The sequence below is a fragment of the Mus caroli genome, unplaced genomic scaffold, assembly GCF_978045245.1.
Source record: "Mus caroli unplaced genomic scaffold, Mus_caroli_1 scaffold_8, whole genome shotgun sequence".
NCBI classification, from domain to species: domain Eukaryota; kingdom Metazoa; phylum Chordata; class Mammalia; order Rodentia; family Muridae; genus Mus; species Mus caroli.
The window spans coordinates 5116481-5131493 of record NW_028227263.1 but is presented as its reverse complement, the minus strand read 5'-3'; the positions used below and the strand labels follow the sequence as shown (position 1 = coordinate 5131493).

At 41.4% G+C, this 15013-nt stretch overlaps 1 protein-coding gene across 1 annotated transcript; it reads right to left on the bottom strand.

The window, feature by feature from the left end:
• Nucleotides 1-11964: 11964 nt before the first annotated feature.
• On the bottom strand, nucleotides 11965-12894 carry LOC110288708 (olfactory receptor 13A1-like). Its single transcript, XM_021154984.2, has one exon. The coding sequence runs from the start codon at nucleotides 12892-12894 to the stop codon at nucleotides 11965-11967; it is 930 nt and encodes a 309-aa protein (XP_021010643.2).
• Between the last annotated feature and the right edge of the window lie 2119 nt (nucleotides 12895-15013).

The following is a 15013-nucleotide window of genomic DNA, read 5'->3' as shown; positions in this document are numbered from 1 at the left end:
GTGACTTTGCACTTCCTTGGGACTCTTAACTGGTATCTTTAGTATTTTCCAACAAAGCCATTCCAACTTCCTTGAGTTGTGGTTTCTTCCTTTAAATACCCCCTTACCTAGCTACTCAGGGTGCCACAGTCCTCAACCCCTGCCTGGTATATGACCGTGGGCCTGAGAGTGCTCTTGAATAAAAGTTCTCTTGCAGTTAGAAGCAAGACTGTTTCTTGTGGGATTTGGGGTGTCGCCTCTCCTGAGTCAGAATGTGGGGGAGTCCTCACATTGTGGGTCTTTCAGTCACATGGTACAAAGTTCATCACAAGTTCACACATAAATTCAAGTCATCAATCCAATAAGTAGTTGACAACAGTGAATATCCATTAGGAGTATTTATCTGGCTAAACACTTATCACCTGTTACAGCTCAACAGGTTTATGGAGAGGTACAAAACATAGCTAAGTTATTAGTGAAGTTTTATATAGATAAATCAGTCAATATTATCTCTTCTATCCTAGAAACTACAATAAATCATGAGCTCCCTTTTTATGACCGTTAGTTAATGGTTTTAGAACCTCTTGGAATTTGCTCTGAGTAGTAGAAAGTCTGGTGACTACCTGAAGCAATTAACTGATGACATATTGGAGAGTGGCAGAGTTCTCATTGAAGTTTTGACTATCAGAAGAGACCTAATAGAAGTCCCACTATAGAGTTAGGGAAGCAGAAACCGGCCTGAGTAGGGCCACAGGCCTCATCCGGCCAGATCAGCACCAGGGTAGCTAGAGCGCAGGGTCGGCTGACACCCGCCAGCTACCCACGACCCCCGCCACAGGATTTTGAGACTGCTGGTGAGTGGAACACAGCTTCTCCTCCAATCTTTAAACAGTGACAACGACATCAACTAACCCCAGAGATTACCAGATGGCGAAAGGTAAACGTAATAATCTTACTAACAGAAACCAAGACCACTCACCATCATCAGAACCCAGCACTCCCACTTCACCCAGTCCAGGGCACCCCAACACACCGGAAAAGCTAGACACGGATCTAAAAGAGGACTTCAAGAAGGACTTTAATATCACACTTAAAGAAATACAAAGGAACACTGGTAAACAGGTAGAAGACATTAAAGAGGAAGCACAAAAATCCCTTAAAGAATTGCAGGAGAACACTGCTAAAGAGTTACAAATCCTTAAAGAAAAACAGGATAACATAATCAAACAGGTAGAAGTCCTTACAGAAAAACAGGAAAACACATCCAAACAGATGATGGAAATGAACAAAACCATACTAGACCTAAAAAGGGAAGTAGACACAATAAAGAAAACCCAAAATGAGGCAACACTGGAGATAGAAACCCTAGGAAAGAAATCTGGAACCATAGATACGAGCATCAGCAACAGAATACAAGAGATGGAAGAGAGAATCTCAGGTGCAGAAGATTCCATAGAGAACATCGGCACAACAATCAAGGAAAATGTAAAATGCAAAAAGATCCTAACTCAAAATATCCAAGAAATACAGGACACAATGAGAAGACCAAACCTACGGATAATAGGAGTGGATGAGAATGAAGATTTTCAACTCAGAGGACCAGCAAACATCTTCAACAAAATTATAGAAGAAAACTTCCCAAATCTAAAGAAAGAGATGCCCATGAACATACAAGAAGCCTACAGAACTCCAAATAGACTGGACCAGAAAAGAAATACCTCCCGACACATAATAATCAGAACAACAAATGCTCTAAATAAAGACAGAATACTAAAAGCAGTAAGAGAAAAAGGCCAAGTAACATATAAAGGCAAGCCTATCAGAATTACACCAGATTTCTCACCAGAGACTATGAAAGCCAGAAGATCCTGGACGGATGTTATACAGACACTAAAAGAACACAAACTCCAGCCCAGGCTACTATACCCAGCCAAACTCTCAATTAACATAGATGGAGAAACCAAAGTATTCCACGACAAAACCAAATTCACACATTATCTCTCCACGAATCCAGCCCTTCAAAGGATAATAACAGAAAAAAAACAATACAAGGACAGGAACCACGCCCTAGAAACAACAAGAAGGTAATCCCTCAACAAACCTAAAAGAAGACAGCCACAAGAACAGAATGCCAACTTTAACAACAAAAATAACAGGAAACAACAATTACTTTTCCTTAATATCTCTCAATATCAATGGACTCAACTCCCCGATAAAAAGACATAGACTAACAAACTGGCTACACAAACAAGACCCAACATTTTGCTGCTTACAGGAAACTCATCTCAGAGAAAAGGATAGACACTACCTCAGAATGAAAGGGTGGAAAACAATTTTCCAAGCAAATGGTATGAAGAAACAAGCTGGAGTAGCCATTCTAATATCTGATAAGATTGACTTCCAACCCAAAGTCATTAAAAAAGACAGGGAGGGACACTTCATACTCATCAAAGGTAAAATCCTCCAAGAGGAACTATCAATCCTGAATATCTATGCTCCAAATACAAAGGCAGCCACATTCATTAAAGAAACTTTAGTAAATCTCAAAGCACACATTGCACCTCATACAATAATAGTGGGAGACTTCAACACACCACTTTCACCAATGGACAGATCATGGAAACAGAAACTAAACAAGGACACAGAGAAACTAAGAGAAATTATGAATCAAATGGATCTGGTAGATATCTACAGAATATTCTATCCTAAAACAAAGGATATACCTTCTTCTCAGCACCTCATGGTACCTTCTCCAAAATTGACCACATAATTGGTCACAAAACAGGCCTCAACAGATACAAAAATATTGAAATTGTCCCATGCATCCTATCAGATCACCATGGACTAAAGCTGATCTTCAATAACAAAATAAATAATAGAAAGCCAACCTTCACGTGGAAACTGAACAACACTCTTCTCAATGATACCTTGGTCAAGGAAGGAATAAAGAAAGAAATTAAGGACTTTTTAGAGTTCAATGAAAATGAAGCCACAACATACCCAAACTTATGGGACGCAATGAAAGCATTTCTAAGAGGAAAACTCATAGCTCTGAGTGCCTCCAAAAGGAAAATAGAGAGAGCACACATTAGCAGCTTGACAACATACCTAAAAGCAATAGAACAAAAGGAAGCAAATTCACCCAAGAGGAGTAGACGGCAGGAAATAATCAAACTCAGGGGTGAAATCAACCAAGTGGAAACAAGAAAAACTATTCAAAGAATCAACTAATCAAGGAGCTGGTTCTTTGAGAAAATCAACAAGATAGATAAACCCTTAGCCAGACTCACTAGAGGGCACAGGGAAAGCATCCTAATTAACAAAATCAGAAATGAAAAAGGAGACATAACAACAGATCCTGAAGACATCCAAAACACCATCAGATCCTTCTACCAAAGGCTATACTCAACAAAACTGGAGAACCTGGATGAAATGGAGAAGTTCCTAGACAGATACCAGGTACCAAAGTTGAATCAAGATCAGGTTAATGATCTAAACAGCCCTATATCCCCCAAAGAAATAGAAGCAGTCATTAATAGTCTCCCAACTAAAAAAAGCCCAGGACCAGATGGGTTTAGTGCAGAGTTCTATCAGACCTTCAAAGAAGATCTAATCCCAGTTCTTCACAAACTATTCCACAAAATAGAAACAGAAGGTACTCTATCCAACTCATTCTATGAAGCCACAATTACTCTGATACCTAAACCACAAAAAGACCCAACAAAGATAGAAAACTTCAGACCAATATCCCTTATGAATATTGATGCAAAAATCCTCAATAAAGTTCTTGCTAACCGAATCCAAGAACACATCAAAACAATCATCCATCCTGACCAAGTAGGTTTCATCCCAGGGATGCAGGGATGGTTCAATATACGGAAATCCATCAATGTAATCCAGTATATAAACAAACTCAAAGACAAAAACCACATGGTCATCTCGTTAGATGCAGAAAAAGCACTTGACAAGATCCAACACCCATTCATGATAAAAGTCTTGGAAAGATCAGGAATTCAAGGCCCATACCTAAACATGATAAAAGCAATATACAGCAAACCAGTAGCCAACATCAAAGTAAATGGTGAGAAGCTTGAAGCAATCCCTCTAAAATCAGGGACTAGACAAGGCTGTCCACTTTCTCCATACCTATTCAACATTGTACTTGAAGTCCAAGCCAGAGCAATTCGACAACAAAAGGAGATCAAAAGGATACAAATTGGAAAAGATGAATTCAAAATATCACTTTTTGCAGATGATATGATAGTATATATAAGTGACCCTAAAAATTCCACCAGAGAACTCCTAAGCCTGATAAACAGCTTCGGTGAAGTAGCTGGATATAAAATTAACTCAAACAAATCAATGGCTTTTCTCTACACAAAGAATAAACAGGCTGAGAAAGAAATTAGGGAAACAACACCCTTCTCAATAGTCACAAATAATATAAAATATCTTGGCGTGACTCTAACTAAGGAAGTGAAAGATCTGTATAATAAAAACTTCAAGTCTCTGAAGAAAGAAATTATAGAAGATCTCAGAAGATGGAAAGATCTCCCATGCTCATGGATTGGCAGGATCAACATTGTAAAAATGGCTATCTTGCCAAAAGCAATCTACAGATTCAATGCAATCCCCATCAAAATTCCAAATCAATTCTTCAACGAATTAGAAAGTGCAATCTGCAAATTCATCTGGAATAACAAAAAACCTAGGATAGCAAAAACTCTTCTCAAGGATAAAAGAACCTCTGGTGGAATCACCATGCCGGACCTAAAGCTCTACTACAGAGCAATTGTGATAAAAACTGCATGGTACTGGTATAGTGACAGACAAATAGACCAATGGAATAGAATTGAAGACCCAGAAATGAACCCACACACCTACGGTCACTTCATCTTCGACAAGGGAGCTAAAAACATCCAGTGGAAGAAAGACAGCATTTTCAACAAATGGTGCTGGCACAACTGGTTGTTAACATGTAGAAGAATGCGAATCGATCCATTCCTATCTCCTTGTACTAAGGTCAAGTCTAAGTGGATCAAGGAACTTCACATAAAACCAGAGACACTGAAACTTATAGAGGAGAAAGTGGGGAAAAGCCTTGAAGATATGGGCACAGGGAAAAAATTCCTGAATAGAACAGTAATGGCTTGTGCTGTAAGATCGAGAATTGACAAGTGGGACCTCATGAAACTACAAAGCTTCTGCAAGGCTAAAGACACCATCAATAAGACAAAAAAACCACCAACAGTTTGGGAAAGGATCTTCACCTATCCTAAATCAGATAAGGGACTAATATCCAATATATATAAAGAACTCAAGAAGGTGGACTCCAGAAAGTCAAATAACCCCATTAAAAAATGGGGCTCAGAACTGAACAAAGAATTCTCACCTGAGGAATACCGAATGGCAGAGAAGCACCTGAAAAAATGTTCAACATCCTTAATCATCAGGGAAATGCAAATCAAAACAACCCTGAGATTCCACCTCACACCAGTCAGAATGGCTAAGATCAAAAATTCAGGTGACAGCAGATGCTGGCGAGGATGTGGAGAAAGAGGAACACTCCTCCATTGTTGGTGGGATTGCAAGCTTGTACAACCACTCTGGAAATCAGTCTGGCGGTTCCTCAGAAAATTGGACATAGTACTACCGGAGGATCCAGCAATACCTCTCCTGGGCATATATCCAGAAGATGTCCCAACCGGTAAAAAGGACACATGCTCCACTATGTTCATAGCAGCCCTATTTATAATAGCCAGAAGCTGGAAAGAACCCAGATGTCCCTCAACAGAGGAATGGATACAGAAATTATGGTACATTTACACAATGGAGTACTACTCAGCTATTAAAAAGAATGAATTTATGAAATTCCTAGCCAAATGGATGGACCTGGAGGGCATCATCTTGAGTGAAGTAACACAATCACAAAAGAACTCACACAATATGTATTCACTATTAAGTGGATATTAGCCCAAAACTTAGGATACCCAAGATATAAGATACAATTTGCTAAACACATGAAACTCAAGAAGAATGAAGACCAAAGTGTGGACACTGTGCACCTTCTTAGAATTGGGAACAAAACACCCAGGGAAGGAGTTACAGAGACAAAGTTCGTAACTGTGATGAAAGGATGGACCATTTAGAGACTGCCGTATCCAGGGATCCATCCCATAATCAGCTTCTAAACGCTGACACCATTGCATACACTAGCAAGATTTTGCTGAAAGGACCCAAATATAGCTGTCTCTTGTGAGACGATGCCGGGGCCTAGCAAACACAGGAGTGGATGTTCACAGTCAGCTATTGGATGTATCACAGGGCTCCCAATGAAGAAGCTAGAGAAAGTACCCAAGGAGCTAAAGTGATCTGCAACCCTATTGTTGGAACAACATGATGTACTAACCAGAACCCAGAGCTCATGTCTCTAGCTGCATATGTATCGAAATATGGCCTAGTCTGCCATCAATGGAAAGAGAGGCCCATTGGACTTGCAAACTTTATATACCCCAATATAGGGGAATGCCAGGGCCAAAAGAATGGGAATGGGTGGGTAGGGAAGTGGGGGGCGCTATGGGGGACTTTTGGGATAGCATTGGAAATGTAATTGAGGAAAATATGTAATAAAAATATTAAAAATAAAAAAAAATCAAAAAAAAGAAGTCCCACTATAAGAGAGCTAAATAAATACTGATATAATTTTAGGAATTCTAATGGGATCATTATAAAGAATTGAGAAGTCATCTATTTTTCTATATAGCATTACTACAAAATAGTATATCTTGGCAGATCTGGAGAGATCTCCTCAAAAGGGTGGGATGACACCTAGTGGTTGTCTTATATGTGTAATAATAGCAGGAAAAGCACATTAATAGCAGTAATATTTCCTAAAATGATTTTCTCTGTCTTCTCTTGGGCCTTGGCTATAGGAATGAATCTGTTGTGGATTATTATAATTCAAGGCAGACCATCTTGGGAAGATCACCTGTTAGTTATTAGCTTGTTGGTTCCTAACAGTTAAGATAAAAAACTCAAGTATTAGCACATGCTGGCTAGGATGTGGAGCAAAGAGAACACTCCTCCATTGCTGGTATGTGATGGTTTGCATATGCTCAGCCAAGGTTCTGACACTCTTAGGGCTGGCCCTGTTGGAGTAGAAGTATCACTGTGAGTGTGGGCTATAAGTCTCTCATGCTAGCTGCGTGGAAGTCAGTATTCTGATAGCAGCAGTCAGATGAAGATTTAGAACTCTCAGCTCCTCCTGTGTTGTAACCCCTGAATTTCTTACACTAGAGAGTCTTAGGCATTATACAGACAGTTTGCCTCTGCTTTCCCTGCCAGAGGCTCCCATCCCCCCTCACCCCACCTCCCATGGCAAGCAAGTTATGTAGACAGCTGGTTTCTGTGCTGTAGCAGACCTTCCCCCTCCCCTAGCATTAGCATGGCACAGCCTCAGTGTCTTCAAAAACCAACACCCAACACTCCTCCTGATAAAACTCCAGGTGCATGTCCTTGAGACCTTAGAGAAATAACAAGCTCAAGTGATCATGGAAAAAGTAAAAGGTAAACAGAGGTCAGGTCACAGACAGTTACAACTGGCCATAAAATTAGTCCTTGAACAGACACCCATTAACCCTCTCCTGCTTCACTACTATTCCACTCTCTGCTCCTCTTTTCACACTATCTCTATACTGTATATAAACCAAATAGTTTCTGGACTCAGTGTCACTTGCCAGCACAAACTGAAAGGCCCAAGAGGGGATGCTGAAATCCCACATAGAAGGGAGTACAAAACAATCATGGGAAGCTGAGGGAAAGAAGGAGGGAGGGAGGGGAGGGAAGAGAAGGAAGGGCAGAAGCTGAGTGGAAGGGGGGAGGGGGAAGAAAATGGGGGCAGGGTCACATGTGGCAAGATAGGAAAGAATCCATGAGGGCCGGGAGAATAAAAGGACATATGCAGTTGTTGAGGGTGGTGTGCCCAGAATCTGTAGAAAGTCCCAGAGACCTGGATGTGAGAAGTACCCACAACTCAATGTGGTGACCGTTTCTGAAATGCCCAACACTGGGGAGATGAGGCTTGCAGAGTCCACTCCAGCAGTTAGAAAAAACCCCCAGTACAGGAGAAGAATCACCACCTCACCGTCAAAATTTGTTATTCAAATTGTTCCTCTCTAAAAGAAAAGCAGAAACAAAAATAGTGCAGAGACTGAAAGAATGGCCAACCAATGTAATGCCCAACGTGGGATTTATCCCATGGGTGGGGACAAAACCCTGGCACTATTACTGATGGTAGGTTGTGCTTGCAGCCTAGCATGGCTGTCCTCTGAGAGGCTCTACCAGCAGCAGACTGAGACAGATGCACAGCCAAGCATTGGACTGAGGTTGAGGACACCTGTGGAAGACTTGGGGGAAGGATTAAAAGATCTTTAGGGGATGGCAATGCCATATAAAGACCAAAGGTGTCAACTAGGGTCTCCCAGAGACTAAGCCACCAAACAAAGAGTTTACATGGGCTGATCCAAGGCCCCTGGCATATATGTATCAGAGAAGTGACTGCCCTGTTGTGTGCCAGTGAAAGACTACTTGCCTAAACCTGAAGTGACTTGATGCCCTATAGAAGGTGGATGCCCAGGAGAGGCATCCTCTCAGAGGGGAAGAAGAGGAGAGATAAGGTGAAGGATTTTGGAACAGGGGACTTGAGGGGTAGTATTTGTGATATAAATAATTCTAAAAATTAATTTATTTAGGCAGAAAATAAAATAATGAAAAAATACATCATACCAACCATTGAATGATAGCTGCACCAGCTAAGCATTTTAATATCAGTTAGTCTTAATCTCAGAGCAGAAGTTAATAGCATGAATAAAGGAAATTATTTATTGACAAAGGGTTAACATGGAGTTAGAAACAGTCACTGTGACAGAAGAACCCCAAAACACTTCTACCCCTAGCAACAGAACTATTAGGCACAGGAAAAGAAACTGATATAAGTACAAGCCAAAGTAAAGTGGTTTATTACAGTGGAGTATCTCAGTCCTTTCAGTAATGAACATAACAAGAAGGACATCAGCCCAAATCAGAAACTGTGACTTCCATTCTTCATGAGCACCAACACAATGATGACAGGATACAGGGTCTTTTGAGGACCCTAGGAACATATGTGCGTGTATGTGTGTATGTGTGTGTGTGTGTGTGTGTGTGTTTACAGTCAGTGAGAAATGAAAACTAGACCAGGATGGATGAGTCTGAGCAAGACTGAGGATGAGACAAGTTCATTACAAACAATCAGACTTTGGATAACCCTATCAGAAAGAGAGTATAATGGCAGTTGCCCAGGAAGAATACAAGTGTAGTTGCCAGGATACAGTGTTTGCAAACTATATAGTATACCATATTAATGTCTCAGAATAATTATTCTGTAGGCCCTTTATATGCTTTTTATTGCTGACTTCTAGGGACCACAGCCTGAATGCTTCACTTCCTTGGGGAATGCCTTAGTTTCTCAGGAACTGAAAGGCACAGGGTTCTCCAGGAACAACTGACTGCAAGGAAGCTACACCAACAGTGCCAATAGGGAAATGCCTAAAGATTTATAATTAAAGTAATATCTTCCTAAGTAACACATCAAAAAAAGGAAATCACCAGGGGTGTTAAGGACCACAGGAGCAGAAAAATGTGTGAAGCAGTAGTTGATGTAGTTTGTAGGACTGTACCTCTGCACTAAATAACAAAAGTGCAGCCCTACAAACTACATCAACTACTGCTTACAACCCCAATGCCAGTGTTACTCTTAGAGCAGCAGGGAGCCTCTCAGGAGCTGAGCAGGAGTCAGGGAAGTTTAGACTTTAATCCTGAGTAATTTTCTATCATCGAATGTAGGTGAGAGTAAAAGCCAGCAGAAATCCCATTCACTGTTGCTGAGAGTATGAAGGGTAAAACCCCAGTGAAAACTTTGTTACAAATCTCAGCCTCCACTCACCCTGAGTCCCTGAGAAGCCATTCACAGTCACTTACTGCAGAGAAAGAAAGGAATGGAAGAGGATTTGTATGATTGTTTATGGGAGTTGAGTAATAAAGTGTGCCTTAGATCCTAGTACTCACCAAAATGGAAAAGAACATGGCATTGGTTACATAACAGAACAGGAGTGCATTTTAAATATTGTTGTATGGCTGGAAAGATGGCTCATCAGTTAAAAACACTTACTGCTCTGCAGATGACCTGGACTCTATTTGCCCATCCACATATTGACATACAGCCATCTGTCACTTCATTCCAGGGAATCTAACACCCTAGTCTGACCTCCAAGGCCACCAGGCATGCTAGTCCAAACATCCAGTCAAAATCTTCATACACATAAATAATATTAAAAAATAAAAATCCAATGTGCTATGAAAGAGCACATATGTCAGAATGTGTGTTGCATGATGTCATGTGTACAAAGTTCTATAACACACAAAACTGACCTGCAGCTGAAATGTCAGGACAGCAATGACTACCAGAAAGAGCTCTGATGACCTCAGGCCCAACATGTAGAACAGCCCTGGGTAAAACATCCTACATTAAAGGCTACCATCTCCATTCTATGAGGAGTCTTGCATTACATAGCTGTGTGTATTTGCCAAAACTCAGTATATGATGGCCTGACTTGCCCATTTCAGTGTCTGAAATTTTTTCCTTTAGGGCTTCAGTCCAGAAAAACCTACAAAGAAATTATTGTCTCTAATATGCATATGAAACTATTTAAGGAAGTGTGAATTAATAATTGCAGCTTGTTTTGAAATGAGTAAAATAGAAGGGCACACAAATAAATGAATTAGAAAATTGATATAATCAAGAACTCAACAGCAGAGGAATAGAGACAAAATCACAGCTGTCTGGCTAAATCCTGTCCAATTCACTATGCTTGAACTCTTTCAGTAAAGCACAGTGGACATTAAAACCCCAGATACAGTGTAGAAAACACATTTTAAGATCAAAAGTGTATGACCAATACCATGGTTCAGCACTTGCTGCCAAGCCTGATAACCTTTGTTGACTTCTAAGAGACTTCTTGAAAGAAAAATAACAGCTGGATCCTGTACCCTGATTGATGTATGATGAATATAAGCACAAAAACATTGACAAGTTTGGTTTTGCATGTGTGTGCTTGTATTCTGAGTAGAGGATATTTAGCCATTCATGGGGGCTTCCCAGGATCATGAGTATGCCCTTGAGAGGAAATAATCATGACATGGCAGAGAGTTGATCAAACCAATATCGACCCTAACAAGTGTCTTGGAACAAGTGATTAGCAAATATATAAAGGTCTTCAAAAGGAAACTACACCAATAGATTCAAAGGTGAAGAATCACAGAGGCAGTTGTGCCTTTGGAGGTTACTAACAACAGCATTAAACAATACAGTGTTTATTATAGCATAGAGGAAACTGTTTGGGGGGAGGAGGATGCAGTGGAAAAACAGCATTCAGAGGCCAGAGGGAGATTAATCTCTTACTCAGTCTGCAGAAGCTTCTGTCCAAACAAAGAAAAGGCTGGCATCCTCTACTATGATGGCAAAGCAACCCGGATCAGGCGAGTCAACCCACACCTTCCTGGGCATTACCTGTATGAGAAGTATAGTGCTTGTTCTCTCTCCTCTCAGAGGTATAAGGACCATGGTGCTACCAGACACACTTCTCAAGACCAAACTAAGAGGACTTAGTCCAATGTCGAGGTCTGGGTGATTTTCTCCAATGCATGATAGCAAAAAGCTCTATGTAAGAGATAGCTACCCAGGATATAAACACACAGCCTACCCCATACCTGGATGTCCACATTTCCTAAAGAAAATGGCCAGTGGCTCCTCCAAGGAGAGCACAGAAGATGTACATCTACCATATAAATTACAATTCTGTTCTCTGACAGGACATCAGATTCTCAGTCACACATCCCACAAAGTTCAACAACAGCTCAATCAAGTCACATTTAGTGCCTTCTGCCTCCTCAATGGAAACAGGGAAATAACTTTTTGAGGGCTACCTTGACATCCTTGTTCCTCAGAGAATAAATGATGGGGTTCAGGGTAGGGCTGACTACTGTGTATAATAAGGTAACAACCTTGCGATTCTCCAAGGAGGATCCAGAGCCAGTCTGGAAATAGGTGTAGATGGAAGTGGAGTAGTACAGGGTGACCACCACCAGGTGGGCAGAGCAGGTAGAGAAGGCACGCTTCTTGCCCTCAGCTGAGCGGATGCGCAGGATGCTGGAAATGATGAAGCTGTAGGATATCATAGTCAACAGAAAGTTGACCACACCAAAATAAGCATCTGCAATGACAAGCATGATGTTGTTGAGGGTGGTTGAGCTGCAAGACAGAAGCAGCAGTGTTGGGATTTCACATAAGATGTGACGAATTTGGTTGGGGCCACAGAAATTGAGTCGGATCATCAGGCCAGTTTGCACAAATGTGTTGGCTATGCCAATCACCCACACACTGCCTGCAAGCAGGACACAGATGGGCCAGCTCATCAGCGTGTTGTAGTGCAGTGGGTGGCAGATGGCCACATAGCGGTCATAGGCCATGGAAGTGAGCAGCAGCAGTTCAATCCCTAGAACACCGATGAGGAAGAAGACTTGGGTCATGCATCCGATATAAGAAATGTAGCTGCTCTTAACCACCAATCCCTCCAGCATCTTGGGAACAACAGTGGATGTACAGACGATGTCCAACAGGGCCAGATTTGCAAGGAAGAAGTACATGGGGGTGTGAAGGGTTCGGTTGAGGCTAAAGGCTATGATGATGAGGGTGTTTCCTGCAAGAGCCATGATGTAAAGAAGCAAGAAAAAGACGAAGAAGAGAGCCTGGAGCCCAGGGTCCTCAGAGAGTCTCTGCAGGTGAAACTCCACCACAGTTGTGTAATTGTTTATTGCCATTTGAGAGTGAGTTTTGGGAGTTACTGTGACACAGCTGGGGATGGTCAAGGAGACACAAAGTGTGGGGCAGCCATCATTTCACACTGGGTTCAACCAGCTCTGAGTAGAAGTGCTTCTCGTCTCTCTGTTTCTGTAGAAATGATAACATCATCTCTCAACACAGTGTGATAGTGGGAGCATGAACTCTCCGCTCTGTATACAGTAGACCCAGAACAGAAGGACCCCTGCCTAAAATGGGCAGTATCCATCTACAGCTTCTGTTTGCTTTAACATAGTTCATGTCCTATGATACCCTGAGAACAGGAGCTTTTCTTAGCATGTATGCCAGGCAGCTAATGCATACCAAGGGGCAGTCTGTTCCACAGCATACACTTTTTGGATCTAGAAAGGATCAGACTTTCCAAGGGGTGGTTTAGAACATGGAGCAGTTATAGCATAGCACCTCTTTTCTGTACACCACACTTTCTATTTCTCCATTGCCACCCTAAGTCACTCCCCTGTGAATGATAATCTCAGTGAGGACAACAGCTCCCTTGCACTGGTGGAAGCTTGTGGCTGCCAGAGAAGGTGTTTGACCATGCTATGGTATAGATCCAGCTTCAATCCAGCCATATTTCTAGGCTATCACACTGCTAGCTTCACATCTGTCTTCCCCTTACCATATATATATATATATATATATATATATATATATATATATATATATAAAATCATCCAAGACTCTCCAAGTGTATGGGCCTCTCAGGTAGAGAAGGATGTGGACAGATCTGCATGCAGAGAAAGAGCTCTGACCCTTTCTACTGTGTGATGGGAGTGAACATGCCCAGACCCATCTTGGAGACTCCATCAGTGGAATGTTGGCTACATAAAAACAAAAAACTAACATCTTTGTTTAGGATACGTTCTGAATAAAGAAGACACTCTCCCCCTGTTAGTGCACTGATCAAGGCCTTTCACCTGCAGGGTGAACTTGAGAGCAGTGCCTGAGATGGATAACCCCATTCCCTCCCACTGAAGAGCTAAGCTACCCATAGGACCCTCAGGACCCATACTTGTTCCCACAAAGCCAAGGGTATTCCCTATAGATACCCAAGGTATCTTATGGAATATAGGGCTACTCAAATGAACCCCCAAGCCCCTCTGATTATGTCTCATCCCCAGAACCTATCTGCCTGTAACACCTCAGGTCACAGGAGTTTCTGAGCACTGAACTCTATACCAGACTCACAGAAAACAATCAGGCTTCTCTAGAGATCCATCTCTGCCTCAGAGCCAAACCACAGGGCAAGATTTCTGTTCACACTGATCAACTAGTCACATAGGTCACAGAGCAGACTTACAGAGCCATGCATTTAAAGTTTCAAACTGCAACTATGAAGCAAGGTGATTCTGGTAAGAGATGGTTTTTTATATTTCTATACACTAAAACTGATAAGAGCAAAACCAAATCTCTTGTGATAATCATCCCATCCACACAGAAGACAAAAACAAGGAAAGAAAGAAAGAAAGAAAGAAAGAAAGAAAGAAAGAAAGAAAGACAGAAAGAAAGATAGAAAGAAAGAAAGAAAGAAAGAAAGAAAGAAAGAAAGAAAGAAAGAAAGAAAGAAAGAAAGAGACTAAGACAGAAAGACAGACAGATAGGAAGGAAGGAAGGAAAGAAGGAAGGAAGGAAGGAAGGAAGGAAGGAAGGAAGAGTGAAAGAAAGGAAGGAAGGAAGGAAGGAGAGAGAAATGAAGGAAGGAAGGAAGGAAGGAAGGAAGGAAGGAAAGAAAGAAAGAAAGAAAGAAAGAAAGAAAGAAAGAAAGAAAGAAAGAAAGAAAGAAAGAAAGAAAGAAAGAAAGAAAGACAAGGTGAGAAGGTGGGTGACCAAACAGAAGAAATGAATAGAGGAACAACTCACATGACAGGAGAAGTCAGTCTAAATCCAAAAGGTCTATGTGTTAGGAAGAATTCATACATTGTGTCCACAAAGAGTCCTGTGACTCATTTTTGTACTTTTGACCTAATGTAGACTAGCCGCTGGGGTGGACTCTGGGATTTCTTGGGAGTGGCCCTCAGAGAGCAATTACCAACAGTGAGGCAAACGGGAGTCTCTATTGGCCACAGTTGCCAAGCCATA

Bases quoted from the DNA above. Each gene is read 5' to 3' on its own strand.
- LOC110288708 (XM_021154984.2), bottom strand. From the start codon at position 12,894: ATGGCAATAAACAATTACACAACTGTGGTGGAGTTTCACCTGCAGAGA.